Here is a 26,110-nt window from a genome sequence, read left to right as displayed (position 1 = left end):
TTTTGTTCCGTTATGGACACACAGATCTACCAGAAAGACACAGAATGTGAATAATTGAACTTGTGAAATGCAAATGATCACCTTGATTGGTTTGTGTGGGGCGGCCTCCTCTATGGTTCTTTCAAAGTGAGCTCTCAGTTCTTTTGTCGTGTACCTGGGAAATTCCTCTTCTGTTCAGAAAGAGAGAAGAGCCGCCACTTCCGTGAGCTTGCTAGCGACAATGGCGCAATGGAAATCAATAACTTACCTTCATTTTCATGCTTTTTATCATTGTTATCCAAGTTATTGTCACTGTCTGACACCTATGCGTGTTTTAAAAGAGACACAAGCAGTTAGAAATCATTTGAACAAATACGCTCTGCTGGACACAAAATTAGCTAAGTTTGTTTAAAAGGTGTGGGAAAAATGTTGTGATTTATTGTTATCTCTTATGGTATCCATATTGATGCTACTGTCATACCTCCAGTAGGACAAATCCAATAAAAAATTCTGCATTCACAATTGACCGCGTTGTAAAATGCAAACTGCAAACTACATCCACAATGCTAACCATGTTAAAGGGTCCCTTGACATGATTCAGCAAAATTGCTTAAATATGTTATATATTGTTTGTAATTATGTTCTACATTGTTCCATTTGTTGAAAGCAAACTCTAAATTCACAAAAAGGGACATTTATAGTTGATGGCGCCAGCCATGACAAGCTAGCTCTCACAGTTCAGCCTCATTTCCGGAAGTGACATCATCGGGGTGACACCTCTTAGCGAGAGCAGAATAAACAGATCCTTCTCGAGGTAGATCCTTGACTTGGTTGAATATATTTTTCATCAAAATACTGTAGGAGTCATGCCACAGTATTCCGCCGATACACAGGAAAAAAAAGACAGAAGAACGACGTCAAAGTCGCGACAGAACAGAGTAAATCATGTCTTGTTAACATCATGTCTTCTACACACTATTCCATGACAGCGACAAGGCTGTAAAGCATTATACATCTTCTATAAACATCTTTTCACAGCCAAATGTGTGTTTTCTGTGGGGGCGGCGGCTACAAAGGTGACAGAATCTAACATAAATGAGACTATAAAGACCACTTTACATTCATTAAGAAGCCGATTTAAAAGAATAATTGAAGGATAATCAACTCCAGTGTTATTTTCACTTACCATTCTCTGTTTTGAATCGACCAGTCTTCATCTCAATGTCTTGTCCATGTCCATGTTCTATAAGTTCTCTATTTCATCTCCAAATGTTTCTCTCTTCTTTCTCCTTGAGAACTATTGACACATGGCTCAAATCTTGGCTATAATCAAGGTAAACATCCTCTGTTTCGTACACCGTCGTGTTTGCTTACCTGAGTGATAGTACCCCGATGGCGTCACTTCCGGAAATGAGGCTGAACAGCAAGAGCTAGCTCATCATGGCTGGCGCCATCAACTATAAATGTCATTTTTGTGAATTTACCATTTGTTTTCAAAAATGGAACAATGTAGAACATAATTCCAAACAATATACAGACCTGATCAAAATCCTAAGACCAGTTGAAAAATGTCTAGAATGATCATTTTGCACATTAGGATCTTAATGAGGTTTTAAGTAGAGCTACAATATGCAAAAACAAGAAGGAGGCGTGGGACAAAAAACATTTAAAAAGTAATTTACTGAAAACAACAATTCAACTGAAATAGGCTGTTTATCAGCTGATCAAAAGTTTAAGTCAATCGCACAAAAAATAACAAAAAAAACTCTCCAAAGAAGAACAAAAAATGTTGTCAGTAGGACTCAGTAATGAGGAGCTCCACTGTTCTTGTTCATCACTTCCAAAATGGCTTTGGGCATGCTTGATGCCAGTGCTTCCAGGAAGCGAGTGGGAACATTGCTCCAAGTGGTGAAGATGGCTTCACCAAGGGCATCAACTGTCTGGAACTGATGGCCATTTTTAGAAACTTCCCTTGCCATCCATCCCAAATGTTCTCTATGGGATTTAAATGAGGGGAACATGCAGGATGGTCTAAAAGAGTGATGTTATTCTCCCTGAAGAAGTCCTTGGTCAAGCCAGCATTGTGACCTGCAGCGTTGTCCTGTTGAAGAACCCAGCTGGTACCACACAGACGAGGGCCCTCGGTCATGAGGGATGCCCGCCGCAACATCTGCATCCGTTTGACGACCCTGCACCACCTGAAGCTCCGGTGTTCCACTGAATGAAAAAGCACCCCAGACCATGATGGACCCCCCTCCACTGTGCTGGGTAGAAAACATCTCAGGTGGGATCTCCTTGTCATGCCAGTAACGTTGGAAGCCATCTGGACCGTCAAGGTTACATTTGTTCTCATCAGAAAATACAACTTTGTTCCACCTTTCAATGTCCCATGTTTGATGCTCCCTGGCAAAGTCTTGTTGAAGGAGACAAGGTCTTTGAATTCCTTTTTTGTTTTTTAAAGCCTTTTCCTGCAGATGGCGTCTGATGGTTATTGCGCTGCAGTCGGCACCAGTAAGGCCTTCATGTGGGTGGAAGACCGCCCTGTGTCTTGATGACAGCCAATCGGATCCTCCGGCTCAGCGCAGGTGTGATGTTTTTGGGTCGACCGCTTGACTTTTTTGTTCCAAAATGCTCAGGATCTTTCCAAAAATGTAGAATGGCTGATTTCCTGCTCCCAACCTCAGCAGCCATTGCACGCTGCGAGAGGCCTCGCTTATGCAGCTCCACAATCCCACCATGTTGGAAAAGAGGACGCTTCTTAGCTTCACCACCAGGAGGGCATGACAGTGGGAATGATGACAGACAATGAATTATTTTGGGCAGATTTGGGCTTTTATAGCCTGTGGTCTTAAACTTTTGATCAGCTGATAAACAGCCTATTTCAGTTGTTTTTTTTGTTGTTTTGTTTAAATTACAAGTTCCAAATGTTTGTTGTCTCACTCCCCCTTCTTGTTTTTGCATATTGTAGCTCTACTTAAAACCTCATTAAGATCCGAATGTGCAAAATGATCATTCTAGCAATTTTTCAACTGCTCTTAAGATTTTGATCAGGACTGCATAACATATTTAAGCAAAGTTGATCAATCATGGCAGGGACCCTTTAAATGTTAATAAAACAGCTGCATTTTTGACCAGGTTTTGCAACGGACTCATCTAAAAGACAGATTCAGTGATGGAGCCATAAGGCATCCTGTCATAGAGTGATAAAACAGATAGATGAGAAGTGAAGTACCGTGGTTTCTTGGCTGGAAAGTCGTTGCTGACCACCTGAGACCACCTGTCGGCTGCCGCTTGACCCTGAGACCTCTGAGTGTGACATTTCCTGCGATGATGAAAAGAATGAGATCAGATGTGCAGCGGGTGTGTGGAATAGTTGCTGTGGATGCACACCTTGGCGCCAAGCACCAGCTTGCTTTTATGCTCCGTAGATAATCATCACACTGCCACATTCTTCTTGGTGGACCCACCATGTCCATATAACACACTGCCATCGTAGTGCACATGCACGTGTGTTCTTATTGGTATTACCAATATGCCTGTTTCCTGTTATGCCTATAGTTTCACAATAATACACATAGCGCAATAAAATCCTTCCCTTCAATCAAGTTTCATTCAATTTACTGAAACTCTTGGGAGACATAATAAAGTGTAAAACGTTAATAAGCAATGTTATTCTTTGTGTTTACTGACCAACCTTTTAAACATCATTGCCCATCAACCCCCGAAACCTAACCCCCTAACCTTTAGTCTCTAACCATAACCCTAAAACTAACCCACTAACCCTAATCCCAACCCCTGAATCCTAACCCTCTAATCCTAACCCTTTGACACTAATCCTAACTCTCTAAAACTAACCCTAATCCTAAACCCCAAATCCTAACCCTCTAACTCTGAACCTAACCCCATCACCCTAAACCTAACCCTGACTTCAATCTAACCTCCTAACCCACTAACCCCAGCCTTAATCCTAACCCCCAAATTCTAAGCCTGTAACTCTAACCCGAACCCCTGAATCCTAATCTTCTAAACATTATCCTAACCCCGTAACCCTAACCCTAACCCCCTAACTGCAACCCTAACCCCCTGACCCTGACCCCATGACTCTAATCCTAACCTCCTAACCCACAGATGTCAAACTCAAGGTCCGTCACATCATTTAATGCGGCTGGCAAAAGCCTGTAAAAAATGTGCAATCAATAAATTCCTCCATCTTTCTTCCAAATGTATTTTTTCTTTCAATTTTGACAGACAAATCACACTGCATGCAAACTTGAATACTGTCCGATCCTGCAACAACATATTTGTATACCATAAACATATGCTTGAATATCTGCATGTCATGTTGACGTACCAAATCAAAGCAAGTAATCAATTTGTTTAAAAATCTGTAAATAATATATCCTAATAATACATTCAATAAAAATGGTTACATGCACGTGCAATTGTGTCATTTCATGAGGCAATTCTACATTTGTATTCTGATGAGTACATTTGCTGCTCCAAGTGGCCATAACTGTGATGTGGCCCTCATTGAATATGAGCTGGACAGCCCGAACCCGCACACGCGTGGCTGCTGAGGTCAAATTGCCAAAATGTCCTGCTTCAGTCCAGCAAGCCACCAAAGAAGCAGAAACAAGCTGAAAAAGCCGTGAGACTCAAATTCAGCTTGGTTCCAAATGGTGCATGCAGCAAAAAGGCTTTCCACCAGGAACACCCATATCCTCACTTCTACTTTGAGAAGAAATGAGCGTGGTCTAGCATGAGCCAAACATGCATGAGAGGAAGCCGTGAAGGAACGCGTGCAGGAACCTAACTGTCTTTCATGCATGATGTTTCTACCTGCACACTTCTGTGCTGGAAATGGAAGTGGGTCACATGAGATGTGCTAGCAGAACTTTCCTGGCTCTCAAAGTGTTTCCTCACACTGGCCAGCCCCCCAGGCAGGGAGCAGACCTCTGACTCCTCCCTGACCTAACAGGAGGCAGGGAGTTTCATGAGACGTCTCTCCTGTAACTGCGACAATGAAGTTCTAGTCTGTAGGTGTGCCACAGGATCTCACAAGGTGAAAACGTGCCAAGATTTGTCATTCATGAAAAATGTCTCATGGGCACCAGGCCTGGGACAATAATAAATCAATAAAGAGGGTTCACTCTGTGCATTGCTTTCAGCATCTTGGCACGTTTGTTCCATACAACAGCAGCATGAACGGAGTGAGACATTTTTTCAGGCATATAGTCCATGTCTCAGCCATGACATGTCCATGTCTCAGCCATGACATGTCCATGTCTCAGCCATGGTATGTCCATGTCTCAGCCATCACATGTCCGTCCAAGCCACAGCATGTGTGCTGGGATGTCTCCAACAGCGACGTAGTGAGGGTGCAATATAGCGAGGGACGACTATACAGTGTTTAACTTCTTTTTACACTTGTATGACAGTTAAGAATGTTGTATGAAGTCCACCCTGCAATCTCTGTGCCTCACACCAAGTGTGTGCTTAACTTGTTTTTACGCTTAAATGACAGCAATGTTATGGAATAAAGGTGTGATGGGGACACTTTGTCCGTGAAATGAATAAAGCCAGTTACATAATGTTTTATTTTATGGGAAACTCAATGAAAGCGATGTCTGCAAAGCGTCTTGGAAGAGGTTACACTCCACGGATTGACTGGAAAGCCTTAAAAGTCTTGAAAAGTGAGGGTTTAGCGTTTTCACTTCCTGATAAAGGCTGTCCAGAGAGAGTCGTGCTTCCTTGCTATTTATACACACGGCCTTGGAAGGCTTCTGATCCCTGCTGCAAAACTGTCATCGCCTCCACCAATACGGCGTGACAATATCAGCATTAAAGGTGACATTACCTGCGTGTTGCAGCACGGCAGACAAGGACGACAAACACATCAGCATCATGAAAGCACGGCTTCTGATGTCAAACGGGCCAGCAGGAGCTTCATGCTACATATGAAATGTACCCTGCTCAGCATGGCCTGGTCTGCTGGCTGGGCGACAGCGGCCTGGTACATGATGGTCTTACGGCGGGTCAGCGGCGGGGTGCTTGCTTCCTGTGCTTGAAATGTTTCAGGAGGTCCTGCTCAGCATCAACGTGTGCTGCCAGCAGCTGAAGACAAGAAAGTGGCTTCACCTTTCACGCACTTTTCTTAAATACAACTTCTTCAGCATGTTGGCAACGTTTAAACACCTGAATAACACCAAACATCTGCACAATATCATCATGATATGAACCAAACGTGTTAAAAAGAGAGAAACTTATCTCTTGTTTGGGTGGCATTGTTTCAAAGCAGGCGGCAACATCTTGTCTCTAGCATAGCGAGAGCTCCTCCGTACGACAGACATATTCCACAGATGCCTAACACATTAGTGCCATCTAGGGTATTGAAGTGTAACAACATGGCACATACGCTATATAACACTGGCACACAAGCCGAGAGTGGCGTCTTGCGGCTGTCAGTGTGATAAAAAACATGTATAAGTCACTCCGGAGTACAAGTCGCAGGACCAGCCAAACCATTAAAAATAACTGCAAATTATAGTCCGGGTCAGTGTTCCCCACGCAGAACATCCTTCTTCTTCTTCTTCTTCTGTTAGTTTAATGGCGGGTTGCAACCATGACTTTAAAAGCTTGGAAGAAAGTAGTTTGGAAAGTGTAACACAGGGGTGTCCAAAGTGCGGCTCAGGGACCATTTGTGGCCCGCAGCACGTTCTAATGATATCATTTATATGTTTTTTTTTTAAAAAAGAAAAATCAGCAGAAATCTTTCGAGAATAAATATATAAATATAGCATAATATTATGAGGAAAAATAACATCATTTTAGTAGCATAAAGCTGAAATATGTTATTTTTAAAATTGTAACACAAAACTATAAATATAGTTGTGATTTTTGGAAAATTATGTTGTGGAAAAAGTTATGTTGGGAGAATAAAGTCAAAATTACCAGAAGAAAATTTACAAGAAAAGAGTTGAAAAAGTTGGAGGAAAAAAAAGCATAAATGGAAAAAAAAACAGCTGTAATTTTATGAGAAAAAAGTTTTTGAGAATAAAAAAAATAACATGATAAAGAGGTAATATGAGGAAAAATAATGTCATTTTAGCAAAATGGACTTAAATATTAAAAAAACATTTTTGGAAAATTAGGTTGGGGAAAAGGTTTAGTCATTGACTTATTATTTTATTTTATCTGCTTTTTTTGCATGTTTGTCCCACTTCAGTGTTTCAGATCATCAAACAAATGGAAATATTAGTCAATGACAACACAACTCAACACTTTTTAAATGAAACTTTGTATTATTAAGGGAGAAAAAACATCCAAAGCTGCATGTCTCTGTGTGAAAAAGTGATTGCCCCCTAAAGCTAATAAGTGGTTGATCTTGGAACTCTGCCATGCAGGCCGTTTTTTTTCTCCCTTGATAATAAAAATTAGATTTAAAAAGTGCATCAAGTGTTGAGTTGTGTTGTCATTGACTAATATTTACATTTGTGTGAGCATCTGAAACATTGTAGTGTGACAAACATGCAAAGAAATAAGAAATCAGGAAGGAGGTAATTCGTAGCATATCGCTTAAACTGCATCCTTTCATTTTGGAAGTTTGGACCCCCCCGGTGAAAGACAACATGTTCTACTTAACATCTGAATGTGAAAAAGGATTTCATTGCCAATGTTGCACATTCCAGGTTAGTCATGTATTTATAGAAAGTATAAAAGATGAAAAACGTAGGAGCATGAGGGTCCGAGGCTATCTATTTTGGATGGGGGGGCTCACATAAGGAGAGAGTGAAGTCATGGAGGTGCCTTACCAAAATAAATGTGGCCTATTTTCAAGTTAAGCATGAAGGCTCGTGTTTCTTTCAAGGTCAGCGTGATTCCTTTAGCAGCATTTCAAGTTGCAAACATCTTTTAGCGTCAAACATGATTCCCAATCCGTCCCTTGCAGCAAAGCAACACACTGCCAAGTCCCATTCACTCACGACCTACCGGCTACAAAAAAGTACAAAAAGTGGAGCTCAACAGGTAGAATCCCACACCCCCAGCCTGCAGGGTCCAAATCCAATCCCAGGCCGCCTTGGAGACCAGCTCCAGCACTTTGTGTCACCTCTGTCCGACGTGCAGAGAGTGACGGCTGATTTTATTTTCTAACCTCCGCCCACTGGCAGAACACGGGCCTCCGCTGTCAAGCCCCCCCCTCAGATCAACATGGAAGCACCCCCCTGCAGATGCTGGTGTGGCCACTAAGCTTTCATCATCACAGCAGCTGCCACAGTCCGTCATAACGCACACACACACACACACACACACACACACACACACACACACACACACCGTCCCTCGTGATGCAGTGGTGCAACATGGACGCCAGCCAGGTGACAATAAACACTGCAGGGGGTGTGCAATGGGGTCAGTGATGTAATGATGGCCAGTAAATCTGACAGCAGACGCCTTCCAGTGTTGAAGTGCACGCCTGCTCATCTTGTTGTTCGGCCCAGACGGAGACGGTGGCGCCGGCCTGACTCTGGAATCTTGTAAAAGCTAAACCCATATTTATGTCTGCCAGGCATCTCAACCCCCCCAACTCCAGCAAGAATATCTTCTCATCTTCTCATGGGCCACCTGTTCTTATTTCACTTGGGAACACCTTTCCTGTTTCAGCATGACCGCACCCCAACGTACGCCCCATCAAGGCTTGACTGATGATGATGATGATGCTGGTGTGGAAGAACCTGCGGTCATGAGCTTTGGGTAGTGTCCGCAAGAATAAGGTGGCGGATACAAGCGGCCCAAATAAATTTCCTCCTTAGGGTGGCTGGGCTCACCCTTAGAGAAGCAGCGTCATGCGGGAGAAACCACTGCTCCTCCGCATTGAGAGGAACCAGACGAGGTGGCTCCGGCATCTGGTCAGGATGCCTCCCTGGGGAGGTGTTCAGGGCACGTCCGACTGGTAGGAGGCCTCGGGGAAGACCCAGGACATGTTGGAGAGACTATGTCTCTCAACTGGCCTTCGGCTCCGCCGAGAGGAGCTAGATGATGTGGCTTCCCTGCTTTGGCTGCTGCCCCCGCGACCCCACCTCGTATAAACGGAAGAAGATGGATGGATGGATGGGTGGATGGATGGATGGGTGGATGGGTGGATGGATGGATGGATGGATGGACCTCAACCCCATCATATACAATCCTGATCCAAATTTTAAAAGCAGTTGGAAATTTTCAAGAATTTGCAATATTTGTGGAAAGTCAAGCGGTAGACCAAAAAAAATGTCACTGGAGGATTCCATCAGCTGTCCGTCAAGACACGGGACCATCCTCGGCCCAAATGAAGGTTGTTACTGGTGCCGAGTGCAGTCCAATAACCATCAGACGCCATCTGCCAGAAAAGAAACATCTTCAAAGGCCTGGTCTCCTTCAAGGTTTGGAATTTGCAGGAGGGCACCAAACATGGGACATTGAAAGGTGGAAGAAAGTTTTCTTCAGGTTGCGCAGGGGCGGCAAACGGCAGCCGGCTATGTGGACATGTTCGTGAATGAAGGCCCTCGTCTGTGTGGTGATGACTGGCTTTTTCAACAGGACAACGCTGCACTTCACAAAGAGGAATAAGCTCAATCTTTTGGACCATCCTGCGTGTTCCCCTCATCGAAATCCAATGGAGAACATTTGGGGGTGGGTTTACAAAAATGGACATGAGTTCCTGACAGTGGATGCCCTCCGTGACGCCATCTTCACCACCTGGAGCAACATTCCAACCAGCCTCCTGGAAACACTGGCATCAAGCATGAACAAAAATGGTGCAACATTTTATTTCGATTTCAGGGTTTTTTTGACCGATGGTCTTTAAGCCTACAGTATTTCACTTGAATCCTTCTTTGCAATAAATTGCTTTTTTGTCTCACTCCCATTTCTTCTTTTTGCATTTTGAAGCTCTCCTTAGAAGATCCAACAGTGCAAAATGTACATTCTTACCATCTTTCAACTGCTCTTAGCAATTAACACAGCAGGCGTGTGGCTAACTGACGTGTGGATTATTTCTAGTATTTCTGCTTTGGGGGACTGGTGTGCTGTAGTCGTGTCAGCTACTTGGGAGGACACGGAGGCGGCAGCCAAGGACACGTCTCCAATGTCCCAAAAATGAAATCTGCAAGCTGGTAAGCCCCCACAGAGACGATGAAGGATGTTGCCATGGCAGCACAACTCAACAATAAAACCTTCATGAAAAGAAAAGTAGGTTATTTAAAGTTGGTTATTTGTTTCTATTTCTTTACTTTGGACCCGAGGGTCATGCTTTTTTTTTGTCGATGTGCGCTTGAGCAAGGCACCGACACCCTGCCATCAGCAAAGAGCCCAGTGGGCGTGGCCTATCTGACAGTTTCATGGGAAGCTGTGTAACTGGCTAGCATTGCTCGACTTAGCTTAGCTGTCTCTTTAAAAGTCCCCTGTGGTGCAAAATGGACTTCTTATTGCACTTTTATACGAGCAATATGTGTCCCGAGGGCCTGTTTATGACCACCAAATGGATCATCTGACTTTTTACAGAAACCTCCTTCCTCACAGACATCGCCCGCTCCGAGCTAGATGACTCCGCCCACTACTTGACCAGGGACAGCTTTGTAAGAAAGAAGCTTATGAAAGACCAATGCAACGTTTCCCAAACATCATTTGTTTGGTTGCCATGGCTACCACACCCCCAGTTACCACTTTGTCAAACACTTTGTATTTCCGTCAAGCAAAAGCAGCAAATGTGTGAATAAATTCCCTTCGCTTTCTAAGTCATGCTGCGGGGCTTTTGGCTCTCGGCCTGCTGCTCCTCCCAAATAAAAGCCCAAACAACAAGTGTTTGCCGGCGAGCCTGGAGTTGAGAATGTAAATCAGCGCTGGGAACACCCGTGGGCTCTTTTCTTTGTCACGCCGCCCAATTAAATAGGAGAGACGCCTCGGCGATGGCGAGAACACGCCTCCAAAGACACACTTTTATCTCAGCACGTTGCCATTATACATTCTCATATTTGACATGAGGAATATCAGCGTAGAGGCACAACTACGTCAACGTGTCTGATGAGTGTTAATACAGTTGATGGAAATATTTTGGTAAAATTATATTCAAAACATGAAATATTCAACCATTTTAAATACAGTCTATCAGACTAGGGTTAGGATGAGGGTATCCCTAACCCTAACCCTAACCCTAACCTCAACCCCGACCCCAACCCTAACCCCAAACCCAACCCTAACCCTAACCCCAACCCCTACCCCAAGCAGGTGTCCCAAATTTCAACTCCATGGCTTTTGCTGTGTTGTCCCACTTTTGTTGTTAGTTTTTTTGTTCGCTTTGATTCCTCCAAAGATCAACATGATGTGTTGGATGATCACCATGATTGACCACGATATGAAATTCATATTCATGCCTTTTTCTCCTTTAATGTTTCCTTTTTCTCCTTTAATGTTTCAACTCTTTACCTTTACCTTGACCTCCTTGACCGTCACTTCCTGTTGTACGGAAAGGACGCTCACGGAACAGCTCCGTCCACTATTACCGGAGTTTTAAACTTTTGCGACCCTGGTGAATACAGTTCGTGATCACAACTTGTGATTACAACTTTGCAAGTGAGTGCTGAGACTTCTGCCTCATTTCGGACCCGCGAGTGGACTAAACTCACCAAAAGAGACAATCAGGTGGAGCCGACAGCCGATTGTTACAAGCAAGCTATCATGCTAGCCGCGGTTTGAAGCCTGATTTCAATAACAGGATAACATTTGGAGTTTTCCTGTGCAGCTTTTCGGCCCACGAGGACTGGTGGGACTTTGGTGAGATACTGGTGAGAGATAAACTCGCCGTTATAACGAAGATTAATCACCGAAGGCATTGCACCACAAGCCAACGGCTAACTGACGGCGTTACCAAGCAACAGTAACAATGTCAAAGGCTCGAGGGAGAAGAAGCGTAACAAGCGGTGGCTCTAGCAGTTCTGGTCGAAGTACTCCAGATTCAGTCATATATACGGAAGAAGTCGATCTAGAACAGATTCCTGAGACAACTGGAGGTGCTCACCTATTACCACAACCGCCGCCGAGACCCTACAGGGATGACACAATTAACCAGTTGACACACCTGAGTGGAAATATAGACAAAGCAACAGCGACAGCCTTGCAGAAGGTTAAACACCGCGCAAAAAAGCAAGAAAGAAGTTCAATGGAAAAGAGTGAGTATGCCATGGCGAAAACCACGGAGGATTATGGAAAACAGATGCAGCAACTTGTGGAGAATTCCAACTCCATGCAAAAACTAACTTATAGTCTGCTAGAGACTACCAACGCCATACAAAGAGAAATGCAAGGTATGAAAGATGAAGTTCAAGTTCAGAGAGAAGCATTTCAAAATGAAATGGGGATATTAAGGAAGGAAATGCAAGGGCTGAGAGTGGAGAATAAAAAATTACAGGAAAGTTATGATGCACTGGGAGCCACTCTCAAAAATGAATGTGAAGAAAAGGATAAAATCATTGAGAAGCTGAAAAACACCATAGATGACATGGATCAGAACACACGAATGAACGACGTGGTCGTGACGGGACTTCGAATCAAACCAAGGTCCTATGCCAGAGCAGTGGCGAATACTGAAGAACCAGACGAAATGGATGTCGCCTCAACAGAGCAACAAGTTGTTGATTTTTTGCAATCGAAGGAGGTGGATGTAGACATCCAATCTATTGATACTTGCATCCCACTGTATGGGAGGAACCTACTACACCCGTCATCATCGTCAAATTCACCAACAGGAAATACAAGGTTGCTCTGCTGAAACAGGGAAAGAAGCTGAAAGGAACAAACGTCTACATGAATGACCACCTGACCAAGCGCAACGCTGAGATTGCGAAGAAAGCACGTGATCTGAGGAAGCAAGGAAAGATCCAAGGAACATGGAGTGCAAACTGTAAAATCTTCATCAAAGCAAATGGAGGACCAGAGGCCAGAGTTCTTGCTGTCAAAGACATCAAGGACCTAGAAAGATATTGAGGTCTCCCAACATGGAGGAAAACAGCTTTAATATGCTACAAGAAGATTTACAATTGGACACTTTTCACTTTACAGATCACAAACAATTGGATATGGAAAAAGACATTAACCCAGACTCAAATTTTTTCTCTCACATTACAAACGACTGCCGTTATTATACGGAGGAGCAATACAACAACAGCTTCATCAATGACGACAAGTTATCCATCATACACATAAACAGCAGAAGCTTGAACGCAAACTTTACTAATATTAAACAATATTTGAATCAATTCAAAGAACCTTTCAAAGTTATAGCAATCTCATAAACTTGGATTAATGCTAACAAAGGAATGGACTTCGAGCTGGAAGGATATGAAATGATGTGTGCAAACAGGAACAATGCAAATGGAGGAGGTGTGGCCTTATACGTGGACAAACATTTGAACTACAAAATGGTAAAGAATATGTCATTTGTCATTGATAACATTTTAGAATGTATAACAATTGAAATCTGTAAAGAAAAAAGCAAAAATGTGTTAATAAGTTGTGTGTACAGAACTCCAAAGTCAAAGATTGGAATGTTTGAGGATTGGATTAAGACAACGTTTACAGACATAGGTCAAAAAACTATTTTTATATGTGGAGACTTCAATATTGACCTCTTGAACTCACACAAGTGCAAGGAAATAGATGACTTTATAGATACAATGTATAGCTTGAGTTTATATCCTAAAATCATTAGACCAAGTAGAATACCAGAGCACTGTGCCCCCCCCATCCATAATATATTCACCAATGACTTGGATAACAACACCATCAGTGGCCTGCTAATTAGTGACATCAGTGATCATCTTCCAGTGTTTACAATCTACAATGAACATTATAAGAAAAAACAGGTGGAGGCAAAAAAGACTTTTCAAAGATTGCGTACAGAGGACAACATCCGTGCCTTCAAGATAGGACTAGAAGAACAAAGTTGGGAGAGTGTCTACAGTGCAATAGACGTGGACGAGGCATATGACAGCTTCCTTGGTACTTATATGGAGCTCTACGATAAGAACTGTCCCTGGCAAGAAAAGCCCAAGAAGCAAAAGAAAAACCAGCAGCCATGGATGACAAAAGGACTAAAAAACGCCTGTAAGAAGAAGAACACATTATACAGGACATTCATCATTCAACAGACTAAAGAAGCAGAACAAAAGTATAAGACTTACAAAAACAAGTTGACAACTATCTTGAGAGTGTGTAAGAGGGAATATTATAGTCACGTACTAAATAAGAACAAAAATAACATGAGAGCAACTTGGGGCATCTTAAATAGTATTATAAAGAACAACATTAAGAAAGCAGACTATCCTCCCTATTTCATGGTTGGAAACACTTACAGGAATGACATGAATGCGGTAGCTGAAATGTTTAATGAATATTTTGTAAATATTGGACAAAAACTGGAAGAAGAAATTCCAAAACAAGACACAATTGATGAAGGGATTGATATCATTGATAGGAATCTTAATTCTATGTTTCTCACTGCTGTAACCAAAAAGGAGATCACTGACATTGTTAACCATTATAAGGCAAAAACATCAACTGATTGTCATGGAATCGAAATGGAAACAATTAAAAGGGTCATCAATGAGATCGCAGACCCGTTAACATATATTAGTAACTTATCATTTCAGACTGGAATATTTCCAAGCAAAATGAAAACAGCCAAGGTGGTTCCAATTTTCAAAAAAGGAGACAAACACCAATTTACAAATTATCGACCAGTTTCCTTGTTACCACAATTCTCGAAAATTGTGGAGAAGCTATTTAATAATAGGTTGGACAAATTTATTAATAAGAATGAATTATTGGCAAGTAGTCAATATGGTTACAGAGCCAACATTTCAACTTCTATGGCACTGATGGAAATCACGGAGGAAATCACTACTGCTATGGACAACAGAAGATGCGCAGCTGCTGTATTCATGGATCTGACAAAAGTTTTCGATACAATTAATCACACTATTTTAATTTCAAAATTAGAAAGGTACGGAATTAGAGGTTTGGTCTTAAATTGGGTTAAAAGCTACCTAGCAAAGAGGAAACAATTTGTAAAGCTAGGAGAATATACATCTGGGAGTCTACACAATACGTGTGGAGTACCACAGGGGTCCATACTGGGACCAAAACTGTTTAACTTGTACATTAACGACATCTGCAAAGTAACAAACAAATTAAAATTGGTCTTATTCGCCGATGATACCACCGCTTTCTGTTCTGGTGAAAGCACACAAGAACTCATTAAAAAGGTCAAGGATGAAATGGTCATATTAAAGTCATGGTTTGACAAGAACAGATTATCCCTGAACTTAAGTAAAACTAAAATAATGCTATTTGGTAATAGTAGAAAGGACACGTACGACCAAATACAAATTAATGGAACGGATATTGAAAAAGTGGAAGAATATAAATTCCTTGGGGTTATAATAGATGAAAAAATGAGTTGGAAATCTCATATTAAAAATATACAACAAAAGGTGGCGAGAAATATCTCTATATTGAATAAAGCAAAATATGTTCTTGATCAAAAATCACTCCACACTCTGTACTGTTCCTTAGTATTAGCATATTTCATGTATTGTGTGGAGATATGGGAAATAATTACAAAAGCAATCTTCACTCACTCACTGTACTGCAAAAAAGATGGTGAGGATCATTCATAATACCAAATATAGACAACATACACACCTTTATTTTTAATATCACATATTAGTGATGATCATTCATGATACCAAGTATAGACAACATACACACCTTTATTTTTAATATCACATATTAGTGATGATCATTCATAATACCAAGTATAGACAACATACACACCTTTATTTTTAATATCACATATTAGTGATGATCATTCATAATGCCAAGTATAGACAACATACACACCTTTATTTTTAATATCACATATTAGTGAGGATCATTCATAATACCAAATATAGACAACATACACACCTTTATTTTTAATATCACATATTAGTGAGGATCATTCATAATACCAAGTATAGACAACATACAAACCCTTTATTTTTAAAATCACAGATATTAAAATTCACAGATTTAGTACACTTTCAAACCGCTAGAATAATGTATAAAGTTAATAATAACTCGTTACCCAAAAACCCAATTAAGTATTTCTTAATCAGAGAGGAGAAATATGATCTTAGAGGAAAATTAAACCTAAAACATTTATATGCGAGAACAACGCTGAAAACCAACAGCATTTCCGTGTGTGGAATTAAATTATGGAACGGATTGAGTAAAGAACTCAAACAATGTACAGAGATGAGCAAATTCAAAAAACAATACAAGCAGTTGATGTTTGTTAAATACAAGGCAGAAGAGTCCTGATTGTTCTGTCAGGTTTGTTATTTTATTTTATTTATTTATTTTTTTTTTATTAATGAAATTTTTTATTTATTTATTTATTTTAATTTTCTTTGTTGTGTTAAAAAAAAAAAAAAGCCTTGTTCTTATTTATTTATTTAGTATGGTCATCATTATTATCATTATTATGAATGTTCTTTCTTTTTCGGGGGGAGGGCTATCTCACCATTATCTATTATGTGTTATCCTATCACTGAAAACATGACATGGAAAGCAGGAAGTGAACAACATGTACTGTACAAGATATAGATTTGGATGGGGGGTAGGATTAAATAAGCTTTGCTTCTTCCTACTCCTTTTGGACATGTGGAACTGTTAAAGAATGATTCATGAGATGTATTCCATTGGAAACTTCATGTTCAAATAAACTAAACTAAACTAAACCAAACCTCTTGACCTTGTTTTTCTCACTTTATTCTTGTAAAATGATGACTACTTTTTGCTCTTCATATTTTTTGCCTTTATTATTGTAATGTAATAAAAATTACTGCTGATTTGTTTGTATTTTTGTTTTAGTTTTCTTGTTAAATCATATTTTTTAAATGTGCCGTGGGCCAATAAAAACCACAGGCTTAAAATGGCCCACAGGCTGTAGTTTGGACACCCCTGGACTGGTCTTTGTCACAAATTCAAAATGGACAAAGTTTGCATGTTTTTAAAGTACCGGCTCATCACAAAAGTAACGATTCGGCAGCGGTATCGAAGCATTAGCAAACGATACCACAATGGCATCTGTGTGGGTACCTGAAGGTGTGGCATTGTAGCCTCTTTAGGTCTTCTTTTCTTGGTTTCATTTCATCATTTCATCACCGAGTGTCATTACAAATTATTATTATTATTGCAAATGTTGATCCGAAATGGGAGGAGAGTGTGTTCACAGAGAGGCGTGGTATACACGCAGGAAATAACGCACTACAAGCCCACCAATCACATCCTGTAGCTTTTAGATGTATGGAGTGTGTATTTGTATCAGGCTATTGCCTGGTCTCTTGCACGTTTTCCAAAGTCAGACACAACTCATTAACGAGACTCTCATCAGCAATCACCTTCTGCTAACTAGCTGGCACACGCATGCATGATACATGTGGCATGGATGATATCATAGTGATATAGGAACCACAATAATGCCATCTTTTTTTCATTTGGCTTGTGCACGCATGCGCCAAGGGACGCACGTCAATGCGTCGTATCTTTTCCACATTCCACTATAAGTCACGTGTGACGGCAATCAAAGCTTCCTCTTCCTTTCGGAAGCCGCTTTCTGATGATTTTTGTGCGGTGCAGTGATGCGTTGCAGCGCTCTCATGAATTGGCGTCCAAGGCAGCTATCCCGGCTAAAAGTGCTCCGCTTTTTCACTCCTGCTTTTGGAAAATTAATTTCCTCTTTGGATCAACGGGGAGTGGGGGGTCGTAAAAGACGCCTGGGATGAAGGAGGGCTGTAGATCACAAAGAATGATGAGCTTCTGCACACTACACGTCTATATACTACGCAGTATATTTCTATAACGCACTGCTCTGCTGCATACTGATGGAGGACACGTCCCGCCATCAAACCAAATCACCAAATCAGCTAACAATGTGTGACAATGTAAAGGACCACGACAGGAAGCAGTCGTTAGTGTCTCACACGCACACACACACGCACACGCACACACACAGGCAGCACTAATGATATTGTTACACAAGCAGACATTAGAAGTCATGGAGCACAGCACGGTTGGATGCGTTCATGCCCTCATGATCATGAACACATAATTAACCACAACAGGAAATTCATACCAATTTAACTCAGAAGCATTGATTTAAAGCAAGGATCTCCAAAGTGTGGCCCACGGCACATTCTAAAAATGTCCTTTAACAACAAAACTACAACGAAACAAACACTAGCAGCAAAAATGAAAAAAAAAACATTTTACAAAAATAAAGTCAAAATATCATGTGGAAAAAAAGCTGTGATTGTTTACGAGATGAACGCGATCGTATTATGAGGACACACAACATGAGTTTAAACACAAAAACTAACAAAGTAACTTTTGGATAATTAGGTTGCAGAAAATGATGCTACATGAATAAAGCCAAAAATATTACAGGAAAAAAAGTAATAATTTATAAGAAAGATGAAATTGTTGGAAAATTACATTTTAAAAAACCCAGCAGAAATGAAAAAAACAGTTGTAATTAGTAGTAAAGATTCTTATTAAATAATTTATTCATTATTTATTTAATTATTCTAAAAATATATATTACTATTATTTAAAAATATTAAAGAAAAATATGTTAGTTTTTTAAGTCGTAATATTATGAGGACAATAACATCATTTTAGTAGCATAAAGTTGAAATAATTAGCAGATTTATTTTTTTATATTTAATAATAATAATATTATGAATAATTAATAATATTACAAAATAACAAAACAACAAATAAAGTTGTAATTTTTGGAAAATCAGTGTCACGGTTGGCTGTAAGCCAAATGTTGGAACCCGTAATGCAGACAGGACACAGCGCTTGGCGCAAGAATACAATTTATTACCGCAGGTAATAAAGTGCAAAAATACAACAAAAATACAAAAACAACAACTAAGGAGCTCAAGGCTAAGGCCAAAAAAGACAAACAAAAAACACTGCAAAGGCAGGAGAAAAAACACACATCAAACTAAGGGAGCTGCAGGAAAACGTATGCAGTACAGGAAGCAAAACACTAATGGCAAAAGACAGCAAGGAATAAAGACCAGTTGAGAGCCAAGGAAGGAAGGTGCAGGTAGCAGGTAGCAGGTAGCGGGTAGCGGGTAGCAGGTAGCAGGTAGCAGGTAGCAGGTAGCAGGGTTGGCAAAGGAATAAGTGGCACTTGGTTGTGGTCTGGCAGCAGCTGATAAAGGTGCAGGTAATTGGCCACAGGTGCTTCACATGAGTAATTAGGTATGCTATGCACTGCAACAGAAAACAGACAGGCGGCAGCAAAGCGACAACACTCAACATGACAATTAGGTTGTGGAAAATTATTTTAAATGAATAAAGGCAAAAATATTATGGGAAAAAATAATTTACAAGAAAAAAGTTGACATAGTTGGAAAATTTAATTTAAAAAAAACAGCAGAAATGAAAAAAAACTGTTGTAATTTTTACGAGAATAAAGTCAAAATATGAAGAGAAAAAGTCGTATTATAACAAGAAAAAATGTTCACAATTTTAGAAGAATAAAGGTCATAAAAGGTGCTTCCTCGTTGACAGCGAAATGCGTTCAGGGACAATCCAAACATAACAACGTCTTCATTACGTGTGGTCCAAATAAAGAATAGTAGATATTCTCTCTCTCACTAACGGAACTCTTAGAGTACGAGTTGATGCATTTAAGGATGCTTGGAAGTCCCAGAAAGTCCACTCAAAACATGTGAATTCAACGTAAATGACATGGTGTCTTTGAATGCAACTGAAAAGCTCTTTGCTGGAAGTATTGCAACGCCAACGTCTCCACGTATTGGACGTGCATATTGTAATTTATGGAAATGCGGCTGGGGGCGTGAGGAAGAGGACGCTCATTATAGACACTGCAGGGCTGACAAAAACACCTCGATTCTGCTTTGATTGTTTGTGCATTTGGAAGAAAAAGCTCCCTCAGGTGCCTCTCCCGCTCCTTGGATGAAAAATGAGAATAGAAGAAATGTGTTTGCATCCTGCAGCAAGGAAACTTCCCACTTTAACTTTTGAACCCTCGCATGAAAAGCGGAATGGAGTGTAAACGCTCTCAAGAGGCTTCGTGCATCTCCTCGTCCTTTCAAAGTGACACCATGATTTCCTAATCTCACTCTACACCAGGGGTCACCAACGTGGTGCCCGCGGGCACCAGGTAGCCCCCACGACCACGAGGTGCCCGCAAGCCTGCTTTTCATTCAGGTGTCCAGTTAATAATGAAAGAACAGTAGAAAGAAATGCATTGTGAAATACAACATGTGAGTTGTGGACACCAGCATGTTGTTCATGTTCTGGTAAAACAAGCATATCCGCTTTGTTTGGGTTTAAAATAAGCTCTGAAAAGAAATGTTACAAAAATGAGTAGCTCTTGGCCATTTTCATTTTGTAAAAGTAGCTCTCACAAGGACAAACCTTGGTGACCCCTGCTCTACACTAAACCTGCGCTTGTGGCTCAGGGCGTGACTACGAGAAGTGCGACGTTGTACTCGTGTGTGTTCAAACACACATGTACGATCACACCTTTACAATGCTGTGGGGGAAGAGGAGGGGCTGAAGCAATAAGTCAAGCAGGGAATTAGACAGGCGGCCATGTTCACACAAGCCGCTAAATCACCACCCAATAATGTCAGCGGGCTAATGCCTGTGCACGAGCTCTCCCTGCACATCTGCTTCCTCTGAACAATGACATTAGCATTGCAAATAAGACAAATTTAAACTTTTATTATCTGCCAAGTCAGTCGCTGCTCACTATGCGCCTCATTACTGCGCTTCCGACACCCCGAGAAAGAAAGCAAACCTTCACGACTGCATACGCCATGTCACATCTCAGCAAGACAATGCACACATTTGCATGCTAATGTGCTCTAACGCTGCTAACGTGCAGAAGAAACACCACAGCAAGCATTAACACTGCAAGACGTGGCTCTCAGAGCCACCCATGACTGTGTAAGAGTGACCCATGACCGTTTAAGAGCGACCCATGACTGTGTAAGAGCCACCCATGACTGTGTAAGAGTGACCCATGACTGTGTAAGAGTGACCCATGACCGTTTAAGAGCGACCCATGACTGTGTAAGAGCCACCCATGACTGTGTAAGAGTGACCCATGACTGTGTAAGAACGACCCATGACTGTGTAAGAGTGACCCATGACTGTGTAAGAACGACCCATGACTGTGTAAGAGTGACCCATGACTGTGTAAGAGTGACCCATGACTGTGTAAGAGCGACCCATGACTGTTTGAGTGACCCATGACTGTGTAAGAGTGACCCATGACTGTGTAAGAGCGACCCATGACTGTTTGAGTGACCCATGACTGTGTAAGAGTGACCCATGACTGTGTAAGAGCGACCCATGACTGTTTGAGTGACCCATGACTGTGAAGTAAGTCAGTAAAGTACTGACACACCCCCAAGCCACTAACATGCTAACATCTTCACAGGAAGCTTCAGAACAAGTCCTGTAGGGAGGGTTTGGCACCCACAGCGGAAGAGGTCCACAGGACATGAATGGAAGTCAGGCGTATCTGTGAAGTCTGGGCTTCCCTGCTTAGGCTGCTGCCCCCATGACCCAATCTGGATAAGCAGTACAGTAGAAGATGGGTAGATGGAACACGAAACGCCACAAAATGGACAACTGTGAACGTGTCGCCGTACTATAACGTCCACCACGGCATCCTTCTAGTAGATGGCATTGACATTTCTAGGAACACCTGAACAGCTCTTCTAACAAGAAGAACGTCAAGAGATTTTGCATTCACACACTTCATCCTCCAGCCAAGACAAAAAAGTGTTTACGCCGCTTCCAAAGCCCCGAGCACATTTTAGCCTCCAGCTCTCATGCTGTGAAAGATAGAACCCACCACGGACGACACTCTTGACCTCTCACTCAAACGTTCCAGCAAGCTTCTCCACAGGATTTGGCATTTGATTTCTTCACACATTTGATTTGCTTTTCTACACTTTTGTGAATAAAGCCAAGGAGATCAGATGCTGCGACTTCTTCCACAGAACTTCATCTAATCCATCATCTAATCCAAACAGTGAACGTTGGTAGATACTGATTGGTTGCCTGGAAAGGATGCGTCTGTTCATTCACACATTTTATTCAAAATAACGGACCGGAAGGCAAAATGCTAAACTCATTCAATCCCAGTCGTTTTTCCAAAGACAACCCTTCAGTAGCGGCCATTTTAGACCATTTCCATTAGATCTTCCAAGGCCCACAGAATATTGTGTCTTATGGCTACATACCTGGGAGGCTGCGCAAGCGTACATTGGTAAACCTCACTCCCTCTGCCTTAAGAGCTGCGCTGAACACGTGGTTGACGGTTTGGGCTTTTGGCCATGTGATCAGCGCTCTCGTCTCCCATTGCGAAGGTAGTGTTCGGGCCCCCGAGCGGACAGGGTGAAGCAGGGCACGTTACATAAACATGGAACCTTCCAGAAGAAACATTAGACTCCCGTCTTTCTTTTTCTTATTCTTTTTCTTGTGTTTTCTTTCTTTTCTTGGGAGAATGAACAGAATAAGATTTTCATTGCATAGTAGAACTGCTGTTTTACTGTGCATATGACAATAAAACTCTTGAATCTTGAATCTTCATCGGAAAGGTTTGTTTCCACCTTTTTGCATTCTTTAGTAATCAGCAGTAGAATTTGGTCAAGTTTCAGGAAAATATCAGTTCCTGACTAGAAAAGGGAGAAAAGCAGCTTTTTGTGAAAAGATACATTTCAAGCAGAACTTTCAAATATTTGTTTGCTTTTGTGGAAGATCAAATATCCAAATAACTCCACCAACATCAACAACACACAAAAGGCTTGCTTTATGTTATCATTTATTTACAAATATAACACAGTGAACTACTTACAATTTTCACATTTGGAACTAAACTTTGTGTGTACACGTTTGCGCGCGCATGTGTGCATGTCCGTGCATTAACATTTCCCTAGAATGCAGCTCTCTCACTTCCTCCTTCCTGTCAAGGCGCTCATACATCTCTTTAGTCTTCTCTGTATTGAGAAGGAGATTGTTATCACGACACCAAGCTATGAGGTCCGCCACCTCTCTTCTGTATGATGTTTCAACACCACCAGTGATCAGACCGATGACTGTAGTGTCATCCGCAAATTTAATGATGCTGGTGTTGTTCTGGGAGGCCACGCAATCGTAGGTGAAGAGCGTGTAGAGGAGCGGACAAGCATGCACATGCAGTTTAGTTCCAAATGTGAAAATTGTAAATATTTGATGGTGTTATATCTGTAAATAATATATTATATTTGTAAATATTTGTAAATAATATATTTGTAAATAATATTTGTAAATTTGTAAGTAAATGTTATTTTGATGCTTCAAGTTCTGCTTGAAATGTATCTTTACACAAAAAGCTGTTTTTCTCCCTTTTTTAGTTGGGAACTGATGTTTTCCTGAAACTTACCTACGTTCTACTGCTGATGACTAAAGAACAGAAAAAGGTAGAAACAAAGTTTTTTTTTCTGATGAAAGACGGGAGTCTAATGTTTCTTTTGGTAGGATCCATGTTTATATAACCATAGAACACAATATTCTGTGGGCCTTGAAAGATCAGTCCAAATGGTCTAGAATGCGCGCTCCTGAAGGGGTTGTCTTTTGAAAAATGTCTGGAATTGAATGAGTTCATAATATCAGATTACATTTAACATTGTGCTTGGTTTTCTTTCTTATGGAGACCTTATATCCGTTCTACATTTCAACATTTATACATCTGAACAGCATTTCACTGCTGCTTCATCTCAGCTTCCAAACTATTCTTCCATTCATTCTACATTATGTTTGTGAAACAAAGCCCTGGATGACCCCAGAATGAAGCATGAATGACAGCCAAGCGAGTCTGGACTCGATTACAGCGCCAGGCTCCGAGCTGTCTCCGCCATCAGCGCCCATCAGTTTGTGGACCAACATCACCTGACGTTTGCCTGCACCGCAACATTCCATGTTCCTTGTCCTACTGGAGAAGCTGGAGCAAGCCACACGCTGCACCAGCACCAAATAGCTTCAGCGCTAATGATTGATACTGTACATGTATTTTGGAGCAGGCTAGCCAAACACGGGTGGCAACAGGAATATATTTAGCAGCTGCTTGTCCTGTGACATCGACCGGCCTGACACTCGAGCCGGACAGCAGAAGACACCAAAGAAGCCTAAAAATAAGACGTCTCAAGTGACAAAAGAAGAAGCCTCATGACCCACATTGTGGTCAACAGCGATGGAACGATCAATGCTACCAACATGCAACCTTTCCATCGCTACCATTTCACCTGTCCACTCTCACAGTCAAACATCTCACGTCCAAAGCTTTCTTCCACTCTGGCATTCAAAGCTCAACGTGTCACCGCCAGCTCAAAGCCTTCTTTGCTCGTGTTTCTGCTTTCTAGATATCAGTGCTGAAATATCCATACTTCCGATACCAGCTCTCTAATCCCAACATTGTTATTTTGGGCACTTCAGTCACGTGAGGTCGTGTTTGTCTGCTGAAAGGATGACGGATGGCAAACGGAGCCATGTGGGAACTGTCAGTAACCTTTTCCCTCTCAAAGTACTTCTTACTAGTTCATCACTTATTTATAATAATGCTTTTAATGTTTTACTCATTTTTTTTTCTTTTGTTTGAAATACTATTTTCACACATTTTAGATGATTCTGTCCTGTTTTGTCTATCCTGTAAATCACCCCGCTCCCTCAAAAAACTTCTATTAATTATGAAATGATTGAAATGAAGAATTTATTGAATGAAAAAAAGAATGAAAAGTCTTGTATTGTTTATTCTATGATATGAAATACGTTACTTTTCCAGACACATTAGGTGAATTTGCCGCAAATGGCCCCTGAGCTACACTTTGGACACCCCTGCTGTACCGTGTGGAGTCGACTGAAGAACAAGTCGTACCGGAGAGCTGCTAGCTGGAGTCACATGCACGCCCATGAGCTTGTGCAATGTACAGTACACTCATGATATATACTTTAGATGAAATGTTGTCCATTTCCTTTTCTACCGGACGTCACGGTGCTGCTGCTGTAACATCACCTTGTCCCTCACGGGCACACGGGACACGTTATCCCGCCTCGAAAAGCTACCAGTGGACCACCACTAACCGATTCCCACTAAAAGGCTTTATTAGCGGTGAGCGGTCGTTATGCAGAAGGTATCGTGCCTAATTAATCTCTGCTGCCGTGCACGGTAAGCATATTAAATCACAGGTCACACAAGCTGCAGAGCCGCTGGTGGCGTGGAAGTGAATTCATAACCGAGCCGGACGACCGGGAGCCTTAATGAATCCTTTTATTCCTGTTGGATTAGCATCCACTTGACTTGCATGAAACACGTGATTTCATTTCTTCTCAGTATGTAACCAGTAAAACTAATTATATCATTAAATACTAAATAAATCAAGAATTGTGAGGACACTTCTTGTTGTTTAAGCATTCCTGATATAATTCCTCACACATATAGTACAAATACTACAACATGCATAGAGTATGTGCACCAGCGGTCATATTTACTACCTCTGCCAAGTGCAGCGTGGAGGTTATGTTTTGGCCGGCGTTTATCTATTTGTTTGTTTGTGTTTAAAATAACTGGAAAAGTTGTGAATGGATTTGGATGAAGTTTTCAGGAATTGTCGGAAATGGGATATAGAAGGAGTGATTAAATTTTGGGGGTGATCCGGATCACCGTCTGGATCCAGGAATTTTTTTCAAGGATTCTTTAACATTGCAAGATAGGACCATTTTCGGCATTTGTGCATATAACAAAAAAAAATTGGTCATGGCACTTGTTCAGGACATTTAACCTTCCCAGCACATTGTGCTATCATGCTAGGTGTTAGCATGGTAGCATTGCTATCATGCTAACATTAGCATATGACCATTTTTTGCTATTGCTATTTTGAACATGATCTTAAGCAGACACTTTTAGCACTATCATGCTAGTGGTAGGATGTTAGCATGCTAACATAATTATACTACATTTTCAGAG

General features: G+C 41.3%; 1 protein-coding gene across 7 annotated transcripts in view; it reads right to left on the bottom strand.

Moving 5' to 3' along the window:
• The window catches only part of xirp2b (xin actin binding repeat containing 2b), a 41,948-nt gene that overhangs the window by 11,014 nt on the left and 4,824 nt on the right, over nucleotides 1–26,110 (bottom strand). For 2 of the 7 annotated variants that reach the window (XM_054786987.1, XM_054786991.1), the window contains exons 2-4: nucleotides 3,212–3,301; nucleotides 248–302; nucleotides 82–170 (exon numbers count right to left, since the gene is read on the bottom strand). In XM_054786987.1, coding sequence (XP_054642962.1) covers nucleotides 82–170; nucleotides 248–302; nucleotides 3,212–3,301 — 234 coding nt within the window. Of the gene's footprint in view, nucleotides 1–81; nucleotides 171–247; nucleotides 303–3,211; nucleotides 3,302–3,369; nucleotides 3,723–5,836; nucleotides 8,202–26,110 lie in introns of those variants that run through there. The other 5 variants (XM_054786985.1, XM_054786986.1, XM_054786984.1 and 2 more) reach the window with 5 other exon arrangements.

The sequence above is a fragment of the Dunckerocampus dactyliophorus genome, chromosome 9, assembly GCF_027744805.1.
Source record: "Dunckerocampus dactyliophorus isolate RoL2022-P2 chromosome 9, RoL_Ddac_1.1, whole genome shotgun sequence".
Lineage (NCBI taxonomy): Eukaryota > Metazoa > Chordata > Actinopteri > Syngnathiformes > Syngnathidae > Dunckerocampus > Dunckerocampus dactyliophorus.
This window is presented reverse-complemented; position numbering and strand designations above follow the sequence as displayed.